The sequence below is a fragment of the Chinchilla lanigera genome, unplaced genomic scaffold, assembly GCF_000276665.1.
Source record: "Chinchilla lanigera isolate Chin_1 unplaced genomic scaffold, ChiLan1.0 scaffold00018, whole genome shotgun sequence".
NCBI lineage: Eukaryota > Metazoa > Chordata > Mammalia > Rodentia > Chinchillidae > Chinchilla > Chinchilla lanigera.
In genome coordinates, this window is record NW_004955419.1 from 25,431,483 (window position 1) to 25,456,570 (window position 25,088).

General features: G+C 40.7%; 2 protein-coding genes across 7 annotated transcripts in view; one reads left to right on the plus strand and one right to left on the minus strand.

The window, feature by feature from the left end:
• The window catches only part of Tex10 (testis expressed 10), a 63,271-nt gene extending 49,261 nt beyond the window's left edge, over positions 1 to 14,010 (plus strand). For all 4 annotated transcript variants that reach the window (XM_005382811.2, XM_005382814.1, XM_005382813.2 and 1 more), the window contains exons 12-15: positions 2,205 to 2,285; positions 4,215 to 4,396; positions 12,220 to 12,430; positions 13,789 to 14,010. In XM_005382811.2, coding sequence (XP_005382868.1) covers positions 2,205 to 2,285; positions 4,215 to 4,396; positions 12,220 to 12,430; positions 13,789 to 13,902 — 588 coding nt within the window. In that variant the 3' untranslated portion in view covers positions 13,903 to 14,010. The remainder of the gene's footprint in view (positions 1 to 2,204; positions 2,286 to 4,214; positions 4,397 to 12,219; positions 12,431 to 13,788) is intronic.
• Invs (inversin) overlaps positions 13,922 to 25,088 on the minus strand; it is a 138,841-nt gene continuing 127,674 nt past the window's right edge. For 2 of the 3 annotated variants that reach the window (XM_005382808.2, XM_013513189.1), the window contains 4 exons: positions 22,415 to 23,129; positions 19,077 to 19,306; positions 18,076 to 18,150; positions 13,922 to 15,294 (listed from right to left, as the gene is read on the minus strand). In XM_005382808.2, coding sequence (XP_005382865.1) covers positions 15,188 to 15,294; positions 18,076 to 18,150; positions 19,077 to 19,306; positions 22,415 to 23,129 — 1,127 coding nt within the window. In that variant the 3' untranslated portion in view covers positions 13,922 to 15,187. The remainder of the gene's footprint in view (positions 15,295 to 18,075; positions 18,151 to 19,076; positions 19,307 to 22,414; positions 23,130 to 25,088) is intronic. The other variant, XM_005382810.2, reaches the window with a different exon arrangement.

Below are 25,088 nucleotides of genomic sequence, written 5' to 3' on the forward strand. Positions count from 1 at the left end.
ATGTTGATTTTGTTATTTTAATTTTTAACCTCTACCAGTTATTAGATAAAGTTTTAGCTTCTCCATTCCTAACCTACCTTAATCTCAACTGTTGGATCTTTGTTTTTGTTTTTTTTTTGGAGGGGCGTCTTTTTGAGTCAGGGTCTTGCTATGCAGTTCACATTGGCCTTGAACTCGCATTGTAGCCCACGCCTGGTCTCAAACTTGTAAAGATCCTCCTGCCTCAGCCTCCCGAGTGCTGGGATTACAGGCGTGTGCCACCACGCCTGGCATCTGTTGGATCTTGAAAGCACATGTTTAATTTCTGCTTTTACTTTTCTTTCACATTCCATATGGTGACTTGTAAATTGTCAGGGAAAGTTCAAATTTTTGTGATTATGGCAGCATATACAGTTTTTTAGGTAAGATACTTGGGAGAGTTCAGATGTTTTCCTTTTCCCATTTGTAAACAAAAGAGGAGGGTGTCTAACCTTTGTATTCAGCAGAATATCTAAGGAAATGGAACTTTTCCTCTTTATCCATGCAAATTTTAGAATAGCTTACGGTGAATAGCATATTAGAATAGCTTTTAGAATAGCAATATTAGAATAGCTTATGGTGATCCAGTGGTATGAATGGAAAATAGTATTTAGAAACCAACATGTGGAATCTAAGTGCTTTCATTATTAGATTTCTGTTCCATTTGGTGGACAGAATAATTCAGGACCACAGGGTTCATTCTAGTGGACTTCTGTACCTTTTTTTGTACCTTTTCTGACAGTGAAAAACATGGCCATCATTATTTACCCACATTATTTTTTCAATCTGTAATCAATTTCTCTTTACTGCACCTTTTTCACCTCACTCCATTTGGGTTTTGGCTCTTGGAGGCAGTCGGCCCCTATTCATGGATAGCTTGCTCTGTGTTGTGTCAGCTCTTTCACCCACTGTTTATCTGGCTTGGCGGCCCTAGTGGCTTAGTTCCCCAAGAAGAGAAGAGATAAAGTGATCATTTATTATTGAATGGGCATTTTTCTAAACGTGATTTTCCTTTCATTAATGATAATATTCCTTATGGTAGAAAGATGACATTTTGAAACAGGGTTTTTCCCCCCCGTTGATAAGAAAAATTGCCATTTAAAAGTTCTGGATAGTATCACTGTGTAAGAAGTTTTATAGAGAAATTGATCCTCCACCTCAAAAATGAATAAATAACAATACAGGGCAGCTCAGTGGTGGTAGAGTATACAGCTAACTTGTATAAGATCCTGGGTTTGAGCCTCAGCACTAACACTCTCTTTCTGTCTTTTTCTCTCTCTTACACACACACACATCCTGTGGGTTGATAGTTTTCGTAAACTTAAGTGACTAGTCTTTTTCTAGAGAGGGATGTTCCCTTTATTAACCATTGTTGCTCCATGCAGTCTTCTACATATTTCACTTTTGGTACTGTACTCGGTTGGATTCAGGAGTTTATATTTGGCTGCCATCTGCACAGGATTTAATGCTGTCCTTGACAACCATAATGAAGTGTCATTAGTAAAAGGTAAAAGGATTGCAAGTTCAAACATGGGCTAGACAACTCAGCGAGACTGTCTTTCAAAATAAAAAGTAAAAGCTGTCTGAGGATGTACCTCAGTGCAGAGGCCCTAGATTCAATTCCCAGTGATGCAGACAAACAAAAGTTTTGGATTTGTGGACATTCAGAATTTCACGTTTTTGGATTAAGGATACCCAAATGGTAAAAGCGATGCAAACATTACGGGCTCCAAAAATACTCAGAAATCTGAAACACTTCCAGTTCAAAACATTTGGTTAATAAACAGCCTGTATTATCATTTTCTAGATGATAAGCCTTTTTCTGTGCTACCTTTTTTTCACCAAGTGGCAAGAAGGCTTTTGCCCTTTGTTCAAATCTTTCAGATCATTTACTTCAAAGAAATACAGTCTTCACCTTGGTAAGCTACTTGAAGGGTGTGAGAGAGAAGAGGGGAGTTTCTCATTCTTTCATTCTTGTACATATCCTTAAGCTAAGTCAATACTCAGTACATACTAATAAATGATTTGGAAAATTAGCCTGTATTTCAGGTCTGATTGTTCGATTTTTTGACATCTGTGTCTTTAAAGTCATTTTTTGTTACATGTTGCCTATTAATTTGTTCAGTAAGTAGGTTAAAAAAAACTAAAATGTCATGATTTGGTTATTGGTTCTTTCCTTTTCTCAGGCAGTTTGCCACAGTTTATTGGTTATCCCTGCTCGAAGTCAAAGCTTCGACATCCTGCAGAGTGCCATCAGTAAGCATCTGGTAAATATCCTTAATTGTTTTTCCTCTTAAAAAATAAAAAACAGATTCATTGTTTAAGTTTCAGTTTGCCATAGTGACAGCAGAGTGCGTGCCTGGAATTCTAACCCTAATGATATTATGTGGTGGGCATGGTGGTGAACACCTGTAGTCCCTGTACTTGGGAAAGCAGGAGGATCACTGAGTTTGAGGCCAGCCTGGGCTACAAAGTGAGTTCCAGCCTGAATTGCATTTTTTTTTTGTCTCAAAAAAGATACTCTAGCCTCTGAGCATCATATGGTTGTGAGAACAGGAAGATCTTGGTATTTTTACTGGTTACTGCTAATCAATTCTGTAATGTTAGAAGAAATCCTTTCTTTTCCTAGGACCTTAGTTTCTATAACTAGAGATGAGGGTCTTTAAAATTACCTCTGTTCCCTTCTGTCTTCTTGTAACTCATTGTTTAGGGAGTCATTGTTTTGGGAGTTCAGCATACAGACTGGAGCTTTAGTTCTACCTAGATGGTGGGAATCCAAAGTAGGGAGGAACATCAGACTGGTGGTCCCTGGAAGCAGTGGGATAATCTTTGAGACTAATTTGTCTTCTGACCACTGGGTATCTCTTCTTCCCATTGGCATTAAGTTTACATTAGGTGTGCCTCCACTGTTGCTTTTAAACTTTCTCCAGCGTTTATACCCGGCTTTTCATAATGTGTTACATACAGTTCAGGGAAGAGCTCCAAATTTTATCTTCCTAGGACAGTGGTGGGAACCTATCGTATGTGCATTGCAGCAGCCTGTTTGTATCATTGAAACTCTTAGAAGGTTTACCGTTACGGTCCTGGGGTTTTACTTGTTTGGGTAGTTTTTATAGGGAAATCCAAATGCAACCCATTTTTTTCTCTTTTAAAATACTATTTCTTTGGAGTTGAAAGGGACTATTTCTTTGAATTCCAAGTAAACTCTTCTCCCTGCCAAACTTCTAGTCCTTATCATTTGTGTCATTAAAGATGTCTTTTTTTTTTTTCCTGTCTCTACCCCAGAGATTTACGTTTTTTTGCTTTTGTTTGACTACATTCATTATTCTAGAAAAAGATTGTCATGCTAGGTAATCTAAGCCACCATTTTTAAACAGGCTCATGGAAGGAGTTTAGACCTTGGAATTTGTAGGCTTGTTTTTTAATTACTCAGTAGCAGTTTCCAGGGATTCAAATTATGTTTTTACACAGTTACAAGTTAGATTGGGTCCTAATGGCAGTGTATGCAGTGTAGTCTAGATGAATGAGCATCGTGTAAGGCCCTCACCTTGCTTTCCAATGTTTCTTGGTAGGGAAGCAGTCAAGTGTTCAACATAATATCTTTCACTGATTCTAGTAGACATGTTTTCCTTACTTGTGCCTGAATGACTAAATCAAAGGGTAGAGCAACACTAAATGCAAAGTGAATTTTACATTTATTGTCTTGTGATAGAAGCTAGTTACCCGATACATGTTTTCTAGTTTGAATAGTCTAGTAAGAGTTTTATGATTTTCTCTGCATGCATGAAACAGTCCTTTTAAACAATATTTCTGACTTGTGGTAGAAATTATGTTTGGAAAGTTTTAGAAGGTTTCATTGTGAAGAGGACCTAGCGAATTGTTTTAATGATATTTCTTGGGCTGGGGATTTGTTTAGTGTTAAAGCACTTGTCTAGCATGCATGAGGCCCTGGGTTGAAGCCCCATTGCAGCTAAAATTTTTTTAAAAATAAACTTGGCTTGTTTTCCTTGTTATTTAATTTGGGAATGAAATTCTTAAAGGAAAACAGGACTTTATGGTATGGAAGGAAGGTGACACATGTTATATGGATGCTAGCTTTAAGTCAAAGTAAGCTAACTGTAGTTAACGGGTTTTGATTTTATTTGGAGGAATGAGCTTTTGTGAAGAGGTAATTAATCTCATTTTTCTCCACTCAGGTTGCATTAACTGTAATTCCTGACAGCACAGCCGGCTGTATTTTTGGTGTTATCTGTAAGCTCCTGGATCATACGTGTGTAGTTAGTGAAAGTCTACTGCCATTTCTGGCTTCATGTTGCTACACCCTTCTTTATTTTCTGCTTACTCTAGAGAAAGGGGAACCTGAACATCTAAAAAAGAGGTAATCAATTTTTTTCCCACCTTAATACTTTCTTTTGTTCCCTTTCTTCCCAGGTAAATATGTTGAATAAGAGTGAGAGTTCAATTTTTGAAATATTGTAAATCTCTATGAGAGTTTTATGTGCCTTGCTAGCTTTTTCTTTATTCCTCCCTGAAACCTCTTTGTGTTAAATTGAGAATTCTTAGTTTCTTGGTTTTCTTTATGCTAACAATTTTGAAAAGTTAGGTGCATTATAAAGTTTCTTGAGAGTTTATCTTGATTAACATTGCTATTTGTCTAATATAACAAAAATTCTATGTGTAGCAGGATGCGCTATTAGCACAAGCCTTTGTATTTTGTTTTGGGCTTCATTAGAGCTTACCAGAGTGGAATTTTAAATTCTCGGATTTAAGAAAACTCGACAAAGATGCTTGTGATTTTAATGAGTCAGAACTTTGGTCCTATGTAATGTTTGGACCAGAGCTTCTGGGATATTTTTGAAGATTTCACTTGAATTTTTAAAAAAGTATTTTCTTGTTTGTATTCTTATTGGTATGTTTATTAAAAATTGATTGTAGAAGAGTTTCTAAAACCTAACAATGTGAGCAAATAAGAAAAAATAAAAATCATTCATCCACCTACTGCTAATATTTTGATGTGTACCTTTCTGATCTTTTGAACTTTGTCAGGAAAATGTACCATTCATACTGATTGTATAAAAGATTTATGTAGTTTAAAAGAGTCATTATAAATTGTACGTCCATTTAATTCACCCCCAGGTTCATCACCAGCTTATACACATTTCTGTACCTTCCACAGCTGTTTCTCTTCTCCCCCTACTTCCTATCATTTGGATTGATCAGATTTCTGTCCTTAAGTTTTTGAAGCATTTTTGAACAACACAATTTCTGTTTTACATATATATGAACTTTATTTTTTCCCTATTCTCTATTTTTTATTTTGCTCTTTATTTGTATTTTGGGTTTCTCATATAAGAAACCATACAGTATTTAAGTGTATGTGTCTGATTTATTTCACTTAGGATTGTGTTCTCAAGGTGCATTCATTTTCCTACGAATGACTCATTTATCCTTTATGGCAACACGGTGCTACATTTGCTTTATCCATTTATATGTTGATTGGCATATAGGTTGCTTTCTATATCAAGCTATTGTGAATTGTAGGGCCATGAATAGGGGTATATGTGTATCACTGTAGTATGATGTCTTTAACTCTTTTTGGGAACATACCTAGAAGAATAGTAGACAGAATTAGTGTTTTAACTTTTATTTCTCCATTGACCAGTGACATTGAACATTTTTGCCAAGTATTTATTGACCATTTGTACTTCTTTTAAAAAGCGTCTATTCATTTCAGTTACCCATTTTTTGATTTGGTCTTTCATTTGGGGGGCATCTAATTTTTTTGAATTTTTTAGATATTCTAGGTGTTAGTCCTCTGTGAGGTGTATAGCTGGCAGAAGTTATTTTCCCATTCAGTAGGTTTTCTCCTCTGTTCGTTGTTGCTTTTACTGTGCAGAAGCTTTTTAATTTGATATGATACCATGTGTTGATTCTTGGTGTTATTTCTTGTGCAGTGGGGTTCTATTCAGAAAGTCCTTGCCAACACCTGTGTCTTTTAAGAGTTTTACCTATTTTATCTTCTAGCAGGTCAAGTATTTCTGTTTTAATATTTAGATCTTTGAGCCATTTTGATTTTAGTTTGCTATATGGTGAAAAATACCGGTCTAGATTCAATCTCCTGCATGTGGATAGCCAGTTTTCCCACACCCTTTGTGTCTTTCCTCCAGGGAAAGTTTTTGGCTCCATTGTGAAAAATAAGGTAGCTGATTGTGCCTGGAGCATCCTGTGTTCTGTCCATTGACCCAGGATTGTTTTTTTGTAAATACACTCCCACCCCCCCATACCATGCGTACATCACTGTAACTTTGTAGTATACCTTGAGGTCTGGGATTGCAAAGCCTCCTGCCTTGCTGTTGCCCAGAATTGTTTTTGCTAGTTTAGGTCTCTTCTGGTTCCTTATGAATGTTGGGATTGTTTTCTCTAGCTCTGAGAGAAGTGCTGTTGGTATTTTGACTGGAATTGCATTAAATATACCTCAGTTTTGGAAGTAAGAAAGACCATTTTGACTATATTCGTTCTGCCTATCCAGGAACAGGGAGTAGCTTTCCATTTTCTGATGTCTTCTTCCATTTCCTTTTCTTGAGTGCTGTAGTTTTGTTGTAGAGGTCTTTCACTTCCTTCTATTTCATTTTTCTTGATGCTGTTGTGAAAGGTATTATTTCCCTAATTTCTTTCTCAGTGAGTTTATTACTGATGTACAAGCACATTGTTGATTTTTGTGTGTTGATTTTATATCTTGATATGCTGCTGAATTGGGTTATTCTAGGAATCTTTTTGTGGCATTTTTTTGGGTCTTCTAGTAGAGCATCATGTCATCTACAAATAAACAACCTTACTTCTTCCTTTCCTGTACTTCCCTTTTACTTCCTTCTCTTGCTTGCTCTGGCTAATGTTTTGAGAACTATTGAGAAGGAGTGGTGACATCAGACATCTCTATCTTTTTGATAATTTTTGAAAGAAAGTTGTTAGCTTCTATCATTGAATGAGATCCAGGTTGGCTGTTCATTTGTCAGATGGCTTTTGTCAGATTGAGATAACGTTCTTTATACCTATTTTTTTTCAGGGTTTTTATCATGAATGGGTATTGGATTTGGTCAAAGGCTTTTTTCTGTGTCCAATGAAATGATCTTATGTTTTGTTTTTTTCCTTCATTCTGTTTTTGTGGTGTATTACTCTTACTGATTGTGTATGTTGAACCATCCCTGCATCCCTGGGATGAATTCTACTTGATCATAAAGTATGATCTTTTTGATGATTTGTTGTATTGTTTGGCAGTAGCTTGTTGAGGATTTTTTTTTTTTTTTAAGACAGGGTGTTGTTATGCAGTTCAGGCTGGCCTTGAGCTCACTTTGTAGCCCAGGCTCGTCTGGAACTTGCAACGATCCTCCTGCCTCCGCCTTCGAAGTGCTGGGATTACAGGAGTGTGCCACCATGCTCAGACATAGTTCTCTTTCTCAGTTTGATCTTTTGGAATCCGTATAATGCTTGCTTTCAGGAATAACTTTGAGTTTGAGAAATATAGTCACTAGATTGTCTCTAAAGTTCTTGTGGAATTCAGCAGTGAATCCATTGGAACTTGGGTTTTGTTTTGTTTTTTTTTAATTTGGTAGTTTTTAAAATTACTTTTTCAGTTTCATTGCCTGATACTGGATTATTCAGGATTTTTGTATCCTGTTTTTGTATCTTGTTTCAGCTTTGGTAGTAGGAATCTAGGAATCTATCCATTTCTTCTGAATTCTCTTTTACTTCTCTGTTCTGTCTTTATACAAGATACAAAGTCAACACAAAAATCAACAAATGTTTTTGTACACCAATAATAAACTCACTGAGAAAGAACTTAGGGAAATAATACCTTTCACAGTAGCATCAAGAAAAATTCTGTTTTATTACAGATTCTTTTTTTTATTATTATTATAGGTTTTTGAGGCAGTTGCTAATGATCTGGATTTCAGCAGAATCTGTTGTGATTTTGCCTTTTTCATTTCTGATTGTATTTACTTGGGTCTTTTCCCTTTCTTTGGTAAGATTGGCTAGGGGTTTGTCTATTTTGTTTATTCTTTCAAAGAACCATCTCTTCCATTCATTGATCATTGATTCTTTGCACCTTTTTTTTTTACTATCAATATAATTATGTTGTACTGGCATTGTCATTTGAGTCTATGAACTGTCTAATTTCTTCCTTGATTTCTTCTGTGACCTTTGATTGTTTAAGAGAGTGCAGTTTCCCTGCATTTGTGTAATTGGTGTGGTTTCTTTTGCCATTGATTTCTACTTTCATTGCACTATGATCTGATAGTATACATGGTATAATTTCAATTTACTTGCATTTACTTAAGCTTGCCTGTGACAATCTATTTTGGAGAACGTCCAGAATTTCTTATTGTATTCTTATTGTTGTTAACCTGTCAAGTCCATTTTTTCGAAGGTTTAGTTTAAGTCTAATTTTTTTATTTTTGGTTTAGTTCATGTGTCTGTGACAGTGGGGTGTAAATATCTTCCATTATAATTGTGTTGGTGTATATCTGACTTTTCTGTGCAGTAGTATTTGTTTTATGAAGTTGAGTATGCCAGTTTGGTGCATAATGTTTGTAAACTTTATAAACATATTATGCATAATTTTTGTGATTTGACTTTCAGCATCATTTGAGGGATTTATTCACATTGATTCATTTAGCTGAATTTCATTCGCGTATTTCTGTCTCAGAGGTCAGCAAAGTTCTTTCTCACAAGGGTTAGCTATTAGGTATTTTAGGTTTTGTGGGCTATAAGCTACTCACCACTGCTGCAGTAGTGTGAAAACAGCAATAGATAATAGCCACATAAATGACTGTGGCTTTATTTCAATAAAATTTTTATTTACAAACACAGGCCGTTGGCTGGCTTTGATCTGTGCCCATAGTTTCCTGACTCTGCTGTATACTATTCTGTTATTTAAATGTACCATAACTTACCCATTATGCTGTCTACACTCATTTCACATTTTTTACTAGTAGGAGTGTGTATAGAAAAAAACCAAACATGTATTCTACTGTAATACATTATACATTTAACAGATTATGAATGTGGATTTGATGGTGTGTTTCTTACGCATTATTCTGCTATCTCTGGTAGGTAGTTCAAGAGAAGGCTTTATAAATTGCAAGAACTCAAAGTTCTAAAGATTTTATAAGCTTTCCACTTAGGAACTATGGATATTGCTATTTGTCATTTCCTGTCACTTGAAATATAATCCCTTTATTAAACATTTTGATGTGAAATTTAAAATACCTTTTATAGTTTCTTATAAAGAAACAGCATGCTTTGACTTTATGTGACTTGATTTAATAAAATTCAATGTATGTATTACTTGATCATTTTTTTTAGAGGTGTTTTATACTGGATAATGGGAAACTTGACACTACCAGGATTGTATACATCTCTCAAGATGGCGTTAGTCACAAGGAAGTTTTGATTAGCAGAATCCAAGATACTTAAAATTTCTTTTGGGCTTGTTCCCGTTACTACTAAAGATGATATTTGTGAGATCATAAATGGCTAGAATGCCAAATTACTGGAAACTGTTGATTTTACAAATGCTGACCAAAAATGGTGTAACTAATTTATATTGTTTAGAAATGTGTCCTTGGAACCTTGAAGATTCTGTGTTTTGTCTTCCTTCTTGGCTGTTTACCTGTAGATCCTTTTATAGGTTTCTTATATATCTTCTTGAGACGTGGTGTGCTTCTTTAACTTGAAGACTCAGTTTTTTCCCTTCCTCTTGAAAGTGTTCAGTTATCAGTTCAATCATCTTCCCGCATTGTTTCTATTCACCTCTTTTTCACTATGGGGAGCTTTTCATTCTGTCTTCTTTGTCTCTTAACCTCTTCCAGCTCACTAAATCTTTTAGCTTTACTTATTACTTATTTCATTAAGTATTGTTCGGTTTGCTTTTTTAGATTTTTACATACTTGGCAGTATGTCATTCTTGCTTGTTCATGATTTATTGGTATTGCTTTAAAATTCCAGTGAGTTCATTTTTCCTCTGGTGTGGGAATTCTTCCTTGTTTTGGAGAGCAAGTAGGACTGTAAAGATTGTCTTTCATATGACAACAAATTTCTGTGTGTGGGTTGTACACGTATTCTGTTAAATGTATCTCTTGTGGGAGTTCTGGAGATTTATGGAGCAGTTTATGGAACACGATGGGACAATGTCACATTTGAATTTTCCTGGCTTACCACTCAGTGCAGGAGCCTGTTTCAAGCTCCCTAGCTCTCAAATTTGAGGCCTAACAGCTTCCAACATGATTGATGGTTGAAATTCTACCCCCAAAATCCTGCATTAAGTTCTTTATCCTGGTGGGTATCTCTGAGTTCTGCCAGTGTCTCTGGGATGCAGAAGTTTTATTTATGCAGTTATTTGAAATCTGCTTAAATTAACAGGGGTGGAAAATGAATACAGTTCTGTGTTGCCTAACAGTATTGTGGTCAGCAAGGGTGCATATACAGTGGTGGTCGCAGAAGATTATAACGGAGGGCTGGGAATGTAACGGAGAATACAGTACTTGCTTAGCATGAGTGAGGCCTTGAGTTCCACCCCCACCACCAGGAAAAAAAAAAAAAACACTAATGGATTGAAAATTCCTGTTACCTAATGACTTTGAGGCCATTGTAGTTATAGTGCAACACATTGCTCATGTGTTCATGGTGATGCTGGTGTAAGCAAACCTACTCACTGCTAGTTGTATAAAATATAGCACATGCAATTATGTATAGCACATAATACTTTATTGAATTGACTACAGTTATTGTTACTTTAAAGTGTGTACATACTTGTAAAAAATTGACTATAAAAGAGTATACTAGTAGAACCCTCCTAGGAGCTCATACTTACTGCATCTTTTGATTGCATCAAGAACCCATGCACGACGATTGACTGACATAATCTAAGTTTGTGTTAGTACCCTGTGATGTTCACTGTGATGGAATTGACTAATGATGCATTTCTCAGAGTGCATCATTAAGTGACCCTTGATGGTATCTTGGACCATTATAGGAATTACTTGTTAAACCACAAGGGCTGGTATTAGAAATTCAGCCAGAACCAAAGCAGCTTTATTCTTTTCTTTTTCACCTAGATTGTATAGTTTCTATTTCTGTGCTATTGTCTCATTATAAGCTATTTTTGCAGTTTGGATTTCTCTTTTCTCCTTGCTCATGGCTGTCCTAACCTGGTTCTACATCAGTCAACACACTGAATAAAGGCCCTTTAATAAGAGAGGGTCTGGTTGGCCTAGCATGGATTCATTATCCATGTTAGAAGGAATTGCTATGTGTGAAGTTAGGGAACTTGCTTATGTGGTGAAAGGGCTATTCCATCTAGACTGAGAGAGGTAGTCATGTTCTCTTAGAAAAATTTCAGGACTGAAAGGTTGTGCATTTCTGATACAGAAAGTGGAACAAAGTTCAGCTTTCAGCAGTCTATGGGCTACTGCAAATGGATACTGCTCCATGTAATTGTTTCTCTTGCAGAATGTGGTTAGACTATAGTTATACAAGTTAATCCTTCTCAGCTGTAAACATTGTTTTGCTCCTGTTCAATAAAGATACCGAAAGAATTATCTTTATTGATTTTTCAGTTACTATTTCTGACATCCTATGAACTAGCGTTGCAGTAATGTTCCTCTTACTAGCTACTTCCTGAAACTTTGGCCCTAGACAGGTATCTCTCTGCAGATCTGCCGTTCCCTTAAGATACTAAACAGGCTCCTCCACTTCATAGGCTTAAAGTTTTCCTAAGTTTCTTTTTTTCCTTTACCAGTGGGATATCTTTATTCTGTTATCTTTTACATTGTATAATAGTTGGGTAGTGTCCAGTTGGATAGTGTTAATTAATGGGGAACTATATGCATAGATCATTCTGTTCTCTTGCTGTTTCTGTGTTTTATATGATCAGTAGGGGCTTCAAGAATGTTCTTGTTAAGCCCAGGACAGTTCTGGTTGCTAGGCATCTGAAAACCCATAGATTAGGGGAGAACGGCTAATTCTTCATTGGATTTGCTTATTAAGTCTGATGAAATCCAGTTCCTATTAATTATGGTTTGTCATGTTTTATCAAGAAATGCTGTGTTTCTTAGAAGGCCAGTCCCATCTTAAAGGATGTAAAAAGGATACTTTCCATGTATGTTTTGGCTCCCTGATGCATGTCTGTCTCCATTGTTGTAGGGACAAGCTGTGGGGGGCCTGTGTCTCCATCCTGGCTCTCCTGCCTCGAGTCCTTAGGCTGATGCTGCAGAGCCTGCGGGTGAACAGAGTTGGACCTGACGAGCTACCTGTAGTTGGCCAGCTACTTCGCCTGCTGCTTCAGCATGCTCCCCTCAGGACTCACATGTTGACCAATGCCATCTTGGTGCAGCAGATCATCAAGAATATCACTGTAAGAAGCATATTGCCAAGGCATTTGTATTGTTAGTATAGGAGTGGGTTCATGGGTCGGGCAGGGGGCTGCTTTGGGGAGGGTGGAGTTCCTGTGCCTGACTGACTCCTTGAGTTAAGCCCAGTGTGTTAGTTTCTTAAAACTTCCCCTATTGTCTAGGTCCTGCCTCTGTGACTTAACCAAGGGGATGCCTCATGATTCCACAACTGGTTTTTTAAAAAAGTCGTAAAATACTCCAGGCACTTTGGTTGGAAAAGGTACAGGCATCAAAGTTGTTCCCACCTGTACTCTAATCACACTTCATTGTGATAGCCTGGCAAGTTTTTTTCCTTATCTAGTCCAGCTTATTTTCCTATCTATACCAATGGGAATAATGCTAATTTTTTGTATTATTTTTGGGTTTTGACAGCTATTAAATGGGATTGTCCAGGTGAGGTGTTTAACGCACGTGACACTTACTGAGCACTTACTGTCACCTATTATTGAGGAATCAACTCCAGTTTAATTTCTAATCATTAGTTCACTGGACAGTAAGATGAAATCAGAAGAAGGTGGTTGAGCAACCTCTGGCTTTGCCTCTTGGTGGCTTTCTGCCTTTGGCTGCTCTGTCTTTTAGGGGACAGCTTTGTTGGATTCCTGGTGTTTTTGGTTTGGAAAGGTTAAAGAAACTTTTTTTTTTTTTTTAAAGAAACGTTTTGTATAGGAGTTTGGGGTTTTCTTTTTCTTTTTCTGTTTTTTTTTCCTTTTTTGAGACAGGGTCTCGCTGTGCAGTTCAGGCTGGCCTCAAGCTCTTCGTGATCCTCTTGCCTCATCCTCCCAGTGAGGGTTTTCATTGAAATACATAGTCATACTTTGGAGTGGTGAACCTTTTATATGTAAAAGGTGTTCATTCTGAATTTTTTTGAGGAGTCCTTGTAGAAGAACTGGAAGAAACAGTGGAATAATTCAGAAATAGTAGAAGGGAGGAGTCCCAGATTAGAGAATCAGCCTACCTCTGTAAAGGGATTAACGGAAATTGTCCAGTTAGTCCAAAGAATTCATGAGACACGAGAGTCCCCAGGAAAGGGGAGCGGGGTGTACAGATGGTTAACGGGGCAATCTGTGAGTGTCTGTGCACAGAAGGGAGCAGACTCAGAGGAGCTGGTGATACTCTAGAACATAACTACCATTTTTCTGGGCTTCTTTTGCTGTGGTAGCGCCCAGTTAATAGTTCCTTTTTTCTTGACAGACTTCCTGGAGTGATGTATATAGATGATGATACTTGTGCCTAGGCTTTGAGAAATGAGTTAGTTGTAAAAAATGCTGCTGTGTGGCGTAATGATTTAAGTATGATTCTGAAGTTACCCTTTTCTCTGCAGACAATGAAGAGTGGTGGTGTTCAGGAGCAGTGGCTCACAGACTTACATTACTGCTTCAGTGTGTATATCACTGGGCATCCCCAGGGGCCTGCTGCATTGAGTACAGTGTATTGAAGACGCCCTGTGATACCTCCTGTTTGAAATTGTTTATTCACATCTATCTTATTTTGAAGAGAGAGTGATGTAATAGATGTTTGTCATTAAAGCTAAACTTTTAAAGAAGTTGTTTGTGAACTTTCCTTTGCACTAAAATAGGGAAATGATGCTTGGAAGTCCCCACTGGTGCTCAGGCTGGATTCCTGAACTAGTACATGATACAACTAGTGCATGATACATGGTTACAAGTAGTAATGCACTTTACATTTCATAGGTGTTAGAGATTTACAAAGTAACAGTGATACTCTGGCAACTTGTGTATTTATTAACCAGTTAACTGAATTTTTGTGATGTCATCTAGGTAAACCTATTTGTGTTTTCATAATTCTGAAAATAATGACTATTCAACTAAAAATCAGGGTAATTAAATTAGGTAAACACTTTGTTTCCTATTACCATTCGTACAGGGGTGGTAGTGATCTTAAAAACAGAACTGACCCTAAAAATATTTGTGAGCCTAATGCCACTATCTACATTTCCTCCATAGTCTTACCCTTAAAAATGTGAAAGACCCCATATTGGTTGGAGTTTTATTTAAACAAATTTTCTTAGCTAGAACATGGATAATTTTCCCTGTCAATAGGAACGGCATCTTGTGAAGATTGCTCACCTCACAATTTGGTCAGAAAAAGTACAAGTGGGCTGTGGTCTTCAGAGGGTAAATTCAGGAACTGAAAAATGTAAAGAATCAAGACAATGTACCTATGGTCTTCTGACAGTTTCTAAATGCAGACACTGGGTCCTGATTCTGATACGAAATTTAAAACTGCTGTGTTGGAGTAAGTGAAGGTGTGGTGTCTGTCATGTGTTACAGTAGGTAATCAGGGAAATAATGTGATAACGGTGGCTGCTGTGGGACAGGCTCCTCAGGTTTATTACTTGAACCAAGAAGCCAGGCCCCTGCCACCTGTCAATGTCTCAGCCTAACAGACTCTTTGGTGCTCACATTCTGAGTTCCACTTATGTAATTACCAGATCTCATTTCCAGCCATGCAGAGGTGAAGGCGCCCAGGCAGTCCCCTGGGGCGTGGTCTGTCGTGGTCCTTTCAGTGCAGGTTGTATGAGTTAACAAACAGCACTATGTAAGAGCGGAGTGTAAACAGCTGCACATATTGAGTGGTTACCACATTTTCAGTGCAAGAAAGGTCTTAGCCATGATGCTAAAGTTTTTCTAAGACGTAAAAGACGATCCACAAAGAATCAGAACTCTACATTAGCTATTCCAGTCGTCTTCCACAGGCAGTCAAAGCTTTGGTTTGTTTTTTGATTGAGTAGCTGATTGCAGGTTATAAGAAAAGTTCTTCGATCTTCCAGTGTTCTCAAGGAGATGTATGCACTGCAAGTTGCTCACTGTTAAAAACAAATACCGTGTAGATATTCAGGTCATTACTTGTAATACTGAAGAAAAGCGTTCTTTGTTGGTAAGGGTATAGATTTAGGTTTGAGCTATTCCTGGATACAAATGAGATGGGCCAGTTTGCTTGAGAGACAGGATGACTTACTAGCTTCATGTTTTTCCTTATTTTTAAGATAGGGGATGTCACTTCAGGGAAGAACCTGGATTGGGAAGAGGCAGGTGTTTGAAGAGCTGGGACTGGAACCTGTTTCTTCAGTCTACCTGAAATAACTTAATTCACCTTTCTCTGCATGTGTCTCACATAACACGACACATACTTAAGTCTGTTCCAGAAAATTGGTATGTTGGGGAATTACTCAGATTCTCAGATCCTGAAGGATAACAGACTGGTGGCAAACTTAAAATGGATTTGGGGGGCCTTTTATGACCTTGAAGTAAATTTATAGGATGCCACAGCCAGAAAACATTAGTGATGTACTTGGACAAGTGAGGGTACTGAGGTCGGAAGTGCCTGAGGCTTTGCTGAAACATTGCTGTATTTTGCTCCTAACCTGTGGCCTTTAACATGAAAGGTCAGTAGTTTTAAAAAATAAGAAATGTGCCTTAAAATAATCACTACTTTTAGAAACTGGGCATTTTTTTTGGCTATTTTAAGTGGGACTCAACCCATGCTAAGCAAGTGCTTTACCACTGAGCTACATCCCTATCCCCTTTTAAATTTTATTTGAGATAATGTCTTGGCCAAGTTTCCAGGCTGGCTCAGAACTTGTGTTACTCCTGCCTCAGCCTCTTGAGTGGCTAGGATTGTACTTGTGTGCCTCCACTGTATTCTTGAATTACCTACATAACTCTGTGCAGGTGATAGGAATACTTTGGATTCATGGGGGTAAACCATTATCAGTACTTACTTAAGCTATCATTAATTCTGTTCAGTAAGATGGATTTTTAAGGAGAGTCTTCATTTTTAAGGAGATGGGCCCAGGATGTCTATCTGTGTCTTTGTCAATAAAAAGGCTATATTCATATTCTTTGAGGCTAGGTTGCAGGTTAGGTGCAGCAGAGATAATCTCCTGAACGTAGATCAGCAGCCCAAGAGGCTGTGTTTTCATGAGTTCCTCATTCTAATCTTCATGTTAGAGAAAGTAATAAAGCCTTAGGAAATCTTTTTCCCAGTTTGGAAGGTAGGAGCAACAGTATTTATTCACGACCTTGCGCTTGCCAGGCAGGCGCTTTTTGCCGCTGAGCTAAATCCCCAGCCCCTATTCATCAGGTATTTGAACATCTGCAGTGTACCACACAATTTTCTAAAATGGAGTAGGACAGTACTCAAAATCAGGAAATCCTTAGCTCCATTGAATTCTCAAGGTAAAAAGCTTTTATTCAAGTTGAAGACAGAAGTTAATGCTCTACTTTTTCAGTCAGTTATCTGTGATTCCATATGTCATAAAGTTAACAGGTATCCAAGTCAGGCTCATTTCTTGGGAGTTACTTCATTTATAGACTTGTTTTTGTATAGAACATAAACTAGCAGGTCTATCCAGCCAACTTTATTGATGCTTAATGTGGGTGGGGTTGGCCCTAGCAACACCTGTGCTCCCCTAACTTCAGGGTTAGGGGAGAATTATTTTATCCTTGTCTTATTCCAAGCCAGTTAGAAGTATGTGAAGGACAGACTGCTTGGTTATACGAAGTAAGAAAGTATTTCTTTATATTTGCTTACTCCATCCTCTCTAAAAATCTATGCTTCTTAAACATCCTCATTTTTAAGGATTTCTGGTAGTCCTGGATTGTTTTTCTCTTAAAACATACTGAAAAATGATCTCCTTGTCTAGTTTATACTAACATTTATCTCAGGGACGCTTCACTTGACAGTTACATCTGACAGTTCTGTTTTTGAGATCCTCTCCAATTCACTCAGGGATAAAGGCAGTATTTACATAAAACTGTGCCGCCTGGATTCCTTTGAAAGTTTCTAATTTCTCCAGCCATCACTCCCTGATCAGCCCTTCTGTTATATGAGTTACCCAACTCATTAAAAGATTTGGCAGTAATTGCTCTGTCCCCCACATCCAGGTTTTCCCCTCATCAAAAACTAAATGAACGTTAAAGTTCATGCTGACAGCCCTTGTTCACCTTGCCGGCTGCACTCTGTCCCTGCAGGGTAACCGTGGGTCAGGGGGGTGATCAGGGAGGGTGGGGGCGGCATGTTGCCATAGCCACCCGTGAGCTACACTGGACCTGGCATTAGCTGCTGACAGCACTGAACTTATCACCCACTTTTAATGCCAGTGTGAAGGAAGGAGCCCTGTGTAAAATGTAGCTTCTGTGTGAGTCACGGTGTGTATACCGAGCCTGAGGCAATGTGCTACCCGTGTTCTGTTTATGGCGCTCTTCCCATCTTTGGTAAGGAGACGGTGTCTTCTGTGACACCAGAACGGGACAAAGGTTCCCAGTGCATCCTTGAAGAAAATTTTTTCATTTCTTTATGTGAACAAGTATGTAAAAATGTTCAGTGTTAGCTATCATTTATTTCTACTAGAGGTAATGTTAATAGTTTCTCATGGTAGAAAATAACTTGGCTCTTATATAGATAGGCATTACAGTAATAATGCAATGAAAGCAATGAATGAGGGACAAAAACATGCATATATGACCATGCGAAAGCCTTGGCCATCTCTGTTCTAATGTCTTGTAATCCAGCAATAAATCAAAGATGGAAAATGCTTTCCATGTTCTCTCTCCCACTTGTTTTGCCAGAACAGTGGCTGCCTTACCTGAATTGAGATGCAGCACGGGAGGGGGTCTTGAGGGTCTTGTGGGATGATAGACTTTCCCTTCTTGAGAACAACCTGAAATCAAACAACAGCAGTCATCTGTCTTCGACCCATGACAGCTGTGGCCTGACCAAGTTCTGAATTCCTTGTGGTGAGGGCTTGAGCTTGCGAGTGTCTGCGGAGGTAAGTTAGGCATGGTGTGGAAGCAGCTGAGTATCCCATATCTGGAATGCTCAGGACCAAAGGTGTTGCAGATGTTGAGGTTCTGTTTTTGGGTTTGGGGATGTTGTGTAGACCTTACTGGCTGACTGTAAACCAAAAATCTGAAATACTCTAAAGTCTGAAACTTTGTGAACACCAGCATGTTGGGTTAGAGATGTGTACTCTATAAGATCCAGGACAAAGTCCTGATAGTTTACCACCTGAGCTGGGCCTTTCTAAAGATGCCTTGGCTCAACGTATTGCTGTTGGGGAGCATTTGGATGGGTTCTTTCCAGAACTGAAAATGTTCCCATTTGTAGCAGTTGATCTGCTGAACAGGTGTGTACTAGCATGGTTGGGTCTTGGGCATTCTCACAGATGAGCAACCTTGTGCTATCCCGGCACAGGAAAGGTCGGAGTGAGGCAGAGAGGGTCTGAATCTACAATCATCCAAATGGGTGGTGTAAGGAAGGGGACACCCATGCAAAGCTTTGAGGGTTAACACGGGGGCGCTTTCAGCCACAGAGCCCAGAGGAGACTCCTGGCTGGAAGTGCCTGGGATGAGGTGCCAAAATGCCTCACCAAACCAATTCTGACCCGGAATTGTTGGGAGTCACTAAGTGGGATGCTGAGAATCGTCCTGGTTCTCAGAATAAGAAAGTTTTGTGTTAAGTCTGAATCAAGGTTCGCACAATATAATTAGGTCTCATTTCACATCTTATTCTCGAGTGTGCTTTTTGTTTTTTTTTTTTTTCAAGTGTGCTTGTTGTAAACTATAAAGTGCCCAGAAGGTCATTTACCATAGATCTGCTTGAGCACTGAGTGCTTGGTGGACTTTGCTCCTGTGATGCCCTTGGATGGACTCCGGGGAGTCCTGCTTACTGCACTGGTCTTTGGGAGCTTGAATGCCAGTTCCTTCCTCCAAACGTGGAGGAGCAGCGCCACGCACTCGCGCTCCCATCTGGCCATGTCTGTTGCTCTGAGCTGCTTCCGTTGCAGAAGGTGGGATAGATGCTTCCTGAGCTGATAGCTGGTGGGATCAGAGGAGAGGAGAGGCTTTCAGACAACAGGATTGAGAACACCAGATTTATTTTAGTAGCATTTCAAACTATAGGAATAGTATTTACCAAACTCCTGGGAGGTTCATTCAAGCTCCCTTTCCTAATTTCAGAGGCAGGATGTTGAAATTTTTCTATTTTCCCATTGTAAAATACTTCCTGACCTACCAAGTGTCTTCTGCTGCCCTCTGCTCTGTGGGTAGAGAACTGAGGTAGGGGTGGGGGGCCAGGCTTGGTTGAAGTATTGCCTGAGGCTGCTGGAAGCTTCATTTTTCAGCGGGCCCAGCTTCCAGCCAGCCAGCTCTGCAATGGAGGCTGATTGCGTCCAGGGAACACCGTGGTCTTCAGGTTGGAGGAACATCCCCGTTCTCCCATCTCCAGGAGGACGCATTCTGGTGCGTGGGGGATCCTAACATGCCGCTGGTCCCTTCGGGCCTTGGGCTCAGGGCTCTTATGGCCCAGCTCTCCTTGCTTACTCATCTCGGAAAGCTAGAGATGACTGGAAGGGGCCTCCGCATGTTTGGGTAATAACAAAGTATTTTATGCAGCAGCTTTCCAGGTTAGCTTGTCTGGTGTCTGGTTTCGGTTTTTAAAACAGTCAAGCTTTACTTGGTAATAAAACTCATAATTGTAAGATTTAGTTTCATTTTTCTTGAGGCCCAAGTTTCAGTCTCCTCACCTCATCCTTGCCTATTTTACAGCTCCCTTTCTCCATCCTGGACATGTCCTATATAAAGATAGCCTGCGTTTCTGGAGCACTTAAATGCAAAAACCCTGTGCACTACCCCACCCCTCACTGCTCCTTAGGTTTGGTGTCAGACATGCTTTTCTAAGACAGCATTAAAAAACATAAGATGGGGACATAGTTAAATAATAACAAGCAGTGAGTGTTTTTACCATCAGCAGGTGCCACGATGTGTGGCACCCAGAAGACTTCGAGAGTCAGTGTCCCCAGACCTCAGACTGCACAGTGGTGCAGCCGGAGGGGCTGTGTGATTGCCTTCCAGATGGGTGCACCAGACTATGAGCCCACTGTTCCCAATGGGAGTGACCGAAGGCTCATTTGCTACTCCGGACAGTTACTGACAGCACCTGTCAGCTCCCAACTCTTCAAAGGAGTCAAGTAACAGAGTCTGAGAGGGAGACGTTTTAGTTAGGAAGCAGCTGCGGGGCCTCATGCAGCAAGCTTGCTGGCTTGTTTAGATCCAGGTTTCAGCCAGAATATTTAACAGTAAGTTCCCCTGGATCGTAACCAGTGCACGCCCGACATAACATCCAGGGAAGGGGAACAGCGACTGTTCCCGTCTGGGCTTCAGCGGGAGACTGTCTTGGCTCAAAGTCAGTACCTGGCACCTACCAGCTCTGGTGTGAGGAGGCTGATTCACCTTTTTGTGCTGCAGTTCCCTCATCTGTGGAATAGGGACAAGTTCAGTCTCTACCTAACAGTACTGTGAGGAGTAAACGAATGAATTGCTATAAAGCTGCTTTGCACAGTGCCTGCACAAGTGCCCAATAAATACTAACTGCCAGTATGAATGACGGTGCTGATACCAGCATGCCCGCACTCTGAGACCGTTCCCTGTGTGTGTGAGGACTTTCCCGGCAGTCCTCCAGCCTACTCAGACAAGGAACAAGAGCTGTAGCCACTGCCATAATCTTGACCACAGCAAAGACTCACTTTATTTACATGAATGTAAGTGAAAGTCCTCGAGGTATGTGTCACAGGAGCAAATGTTGGGTCTGTGCCACAAAGACAAGGCACTCTTCCTCTGAGCGGTTTGCTTGTCTAAGAAAAGGGGACACAGTCCCCGTCGTGGTGGCCTCTCATGTGGCAGGGAGATCACATGAGCTCAAGCAGACACGTGGGGAGTTTTCAAAGCTGCGCAAGCACAAGCCAGGCTGTGAGTGAGACAGTTTCTGGCATGCTGTCCCCACGGACCTCTTGCCCTGGACGTACCAAGAACTTCTCTCTTTCTGCCAGTGTTAGTGTTCTCTCAGCCTGTTCTTCTGTTTCTACTGAAATAGGCCTTGATGCTGGGCACACCTAAGCTTGTAAAGGTTCACTCCCTATATCCCCTATTAGTTCCCTCTCCCTGAGGTGGGATCACGAACTCCCACCTTTGGTGATGATGGGTCCAGCCCATCCCTGGGAACCGTCATCACTGTAAGGCCTGATCTGGAGTGTGAAGGAGATGGTGAGCTACATGAAAACTTGGAGCAAAGAACCTTCCAGTCCTCCCAAGAGGTGTTCGTCTCCATCATGGAGGTGCCTGTCTCTACCATCCTGGGACACTGACCCAATCTTTTAGGAGAGCCTGCACCCCAACTTCCAGTGTTTAACCCTTATTTTCAGCTTGACTAGATGCTCAGACGGGTTTATATAATACATTTTAGCTATTTAATCCACTATATCTAGGCCTGGTTCAGGTATTTGGAATACAACAAATTAGTTGTATTAGTTTATGTATTTCTTACATAAAAATAAAAAATGTCTTGTTTTTTTTTTTTTTTTTTTTTTTTTTTTTTTTTTTTTTTTTTTTTTTTTTTTTTTTTTTTGGTTTTTCTCCGGTACCGGGAACCAAACTCACGACCTTGCGCTTGCCAGGCAGGCGCTTTTGCCGCTGAGCTAAATCCCCAGCCCCAAGAAAAAATGTCTTATGCGTGTGTATCTTAGGGTTTATAAAGTATAAATGAATCCTAGCAACCTATCATACAAACAGGACACATGCAGCAAATTGTTAGATCCTGTTTTACTCATGAGGCATAGGTTGGGTGGGGGGGTGAATGATTTGCCCAAATTCAGACAACCTGGTAGAGCTACCCTGAAAACCCAGGCCTTGTGATTACAAACCAGGACTTTTTCCTTTACACCATACTGTTCTGGGTATATTCCTATCTTCTAGGCAAAAATACTGTACACTTAATTTATACTGTACAGGATGAATCACAAGCATGTGCAGGTGTGAGTTTCGTGGGCCGGCTCCATTAGATGGGCCTGCAATTCCCTGGGAAGACATCAAAGCATACACGGGTATCAGTAACAACCAAAGACCCACAGATGCCACAGCGCCTCTTCCTACCTTCGCCAGGCCCGCTGGATGACAGTGGCTGCCTTGTTCTTTTTGCGAAACAGATCTTTCCTACTTCTTTCTCTGTGGATTATCTGTAGCCGGAGCTCTATGGGGAGAAGGTCAATATTCATACTCGGCCCAGAGAGGAGCGCAGGGGCTGGGTCAGTCTCCTTAGACACCTGAATGCTCTCGGTGAGGGTAGATGGCCCCGGCTTCCTGGCTCCTGGCCTCACGTCCTTTTGGCTGTCTGGTAAATCTGAACAGACCCCTCCTGCGAGCTTGTCTTGTGTCACTTTGTTCCTTGGTGGGCGGTGGTGGAGAGGGTTCTGCCCAGCGTGGACCACCTCCCCCCTGGCGCTGCCAGGCCGGCTTGAGCCGGCTGGGGAGCACCTTCCTCTGAGCTCCTGAGTGCGCCTTCTCTGGGGGACACTTCTGGCCTTGGGTGCTGAGTCACGCCGTCTGCTGGGCTTCCCGTGCCTGTCCTGCAGTGGAAGGCTTGCAGCCACGCGGCCGGCTTCCTCTCCCCTGTCGTCAGGCCCGGCCCCCCTGACAGAGGAGGGCTGCTTCGGCACGCCTTTCCCCTTCTCGCACCGATGCTCTCCGGCTGTCTCACCTCTGGACTTCGCAGCAGAGGAGACTCCCGAACACCAGTCTCCACCACGGCCTTCATCGGGTCTGAGGCGGACACAGACAGAGTGGCCTTTAGAATGTTCCCTGGACGTTTCTTGGGGAGACAAAAGGGAAGGATAGTTATTGCCCAAAGCTTACACAGTAGGGCTATTATGCTGGTTTGCTCACATTTTTTAAATAGACTTGTCCTAGACAATTATGACTCGTGAAAAAAAAAACTGTTCAACCTCTCTTTCCAGCAATATGATAGATAACTGGAAGGCCTTTACTAATACCTAGAAATGCGGACCAAAATGTAAAGAACATCCTTTTAAAAGCACCATCATCACTTCAAGAAAATAAGACCAACAAGAGAAAATAAGAGAAAATTGAAAGAGTGGTAAATACGTGAGCCTAAGCAGCCACTGTCTGGGTGGGTGGTAGGGTGGAGTGGGCAGCAGGTGGTCTTATTAAACATCTGCTTGTGTTTTAAAAGGCACTGAGGAACATTAGATGCTTATTGCCAAGTGAAAGAAGAGTCTCGAAAGGCCACAGTGTATGATCCCAATTATATGACAATCTGTGAGAGGCAAAATTACGGCCTCAATGAAAAAGATAAGTTGTTGCCAGGGGTTAGGGGAGAGGGGGGACAAATACGTGGAACGCAGTGGATTCTTTTGGTAGTGAAACTGCACGGTGTGGTACTACAGTTGTGAGTCTGTGTGATTACACATTTGTTCTGCCTTGGGTAGGGTGAGCTGGAGATGTATTTGAGACAGCCAAATGAGGACATAAATAAATAACAGTATAAATATAAAAGTGGAACAAGGAAGAGCGGTCAGGACGTCTTGGCATGAAGGAGGTAAGGGAATTTGCTGCCCCCACTGCTGTGCACGCGTCCACTGTAAGGACTTGCTTATGCTCATACCGGTCACAGCTACCAGCTCGGACAGTACAAGTGATGAGGAGAAGAAAACACCCGGCTGGTCCCTGAAACAGTGAGTTTCTCCTCAGACTCTCCGAAAACCACAGTGGCACAAAGACAGCTTTATCTTACCACCTCACAAGAGCAATCTGCCACCAACTCCCCTCAGGGACGGTTTTTTGTTTGTTGCTTTTCATAGTATTTGGGATTGAACTCAGAGCCTTCGCACTGAGCTACATGCCCAGAGCCGCCACTTCCCCTTTATTTTGATACAGGGTATCATTATGGTGCCTAGCCTGTGCTTGCAGTCCTCCTGTCTCAGCCTCTCAGACTGCTGGATTACACATGTGCCCCATAGGCCTGGGCTCAAGTCTACGCTTAAGGCCACCTCCTGTTCCTCACCCTCCTGCCGCTGTTTAGCACAGACCTGATCTGGTCCCTCAAATCCATCCTCCACTCAGCCAGTCATCTTTCTAAAGATAGGCCTCTTTCTGTTTCCCCATTTGAAATAGTGGGGTTAATTACAAGAGAAGCACACATTCACAGAGTTCTTTAGGCACTGTCCTTAGAGCTCTACATGGGCTATCTCGCTGCTGGTCTCAGTTTTCTAAGGTAGGCATTATTACTGTTTTTTTTTGCAAAGAGAGAAAATGAGGCTTGGTGAGGTTAAATAGCTGGTGGAGGTTTACACAGCCAGAGAGCGGCAGAGTCTAAGTGCAAACTCAGGCTGTGTGATTCCAAAGCTTGTCCACTTAGCAAATATGATGCATAAATTATAAACTAGCAGAAAGGAACCGTTAACTCAGAGAAAAAGGAAATCGCCTGCTGAAAGACTTAAACTCTACCCGCTTTCAGGGCCTCACTTTCCTGGCTTGTCTGGAAAAGACTGAACTAGATGCTGTGTGAAGACCCACAGCTCTAACATTCTCCATGAGACAGGGCGCGGGAGAGAGCGAGGTGGTGAACATCTCCTGTTTCTGAGCTCTTGCTGGTGTGCTCCCCTGCGAAGGTATAGCCTGTCTGAACCCCGGTCCACTGAAGCAGCTGTGGCTGTTTATGTGGCCAAGCAGTGTGAGTTGTAGTTCAATCCCAAATACTATGAAAAACAACAAACAACCTTTGCCGTATGATGTGGGGGTTCCCTGGGAA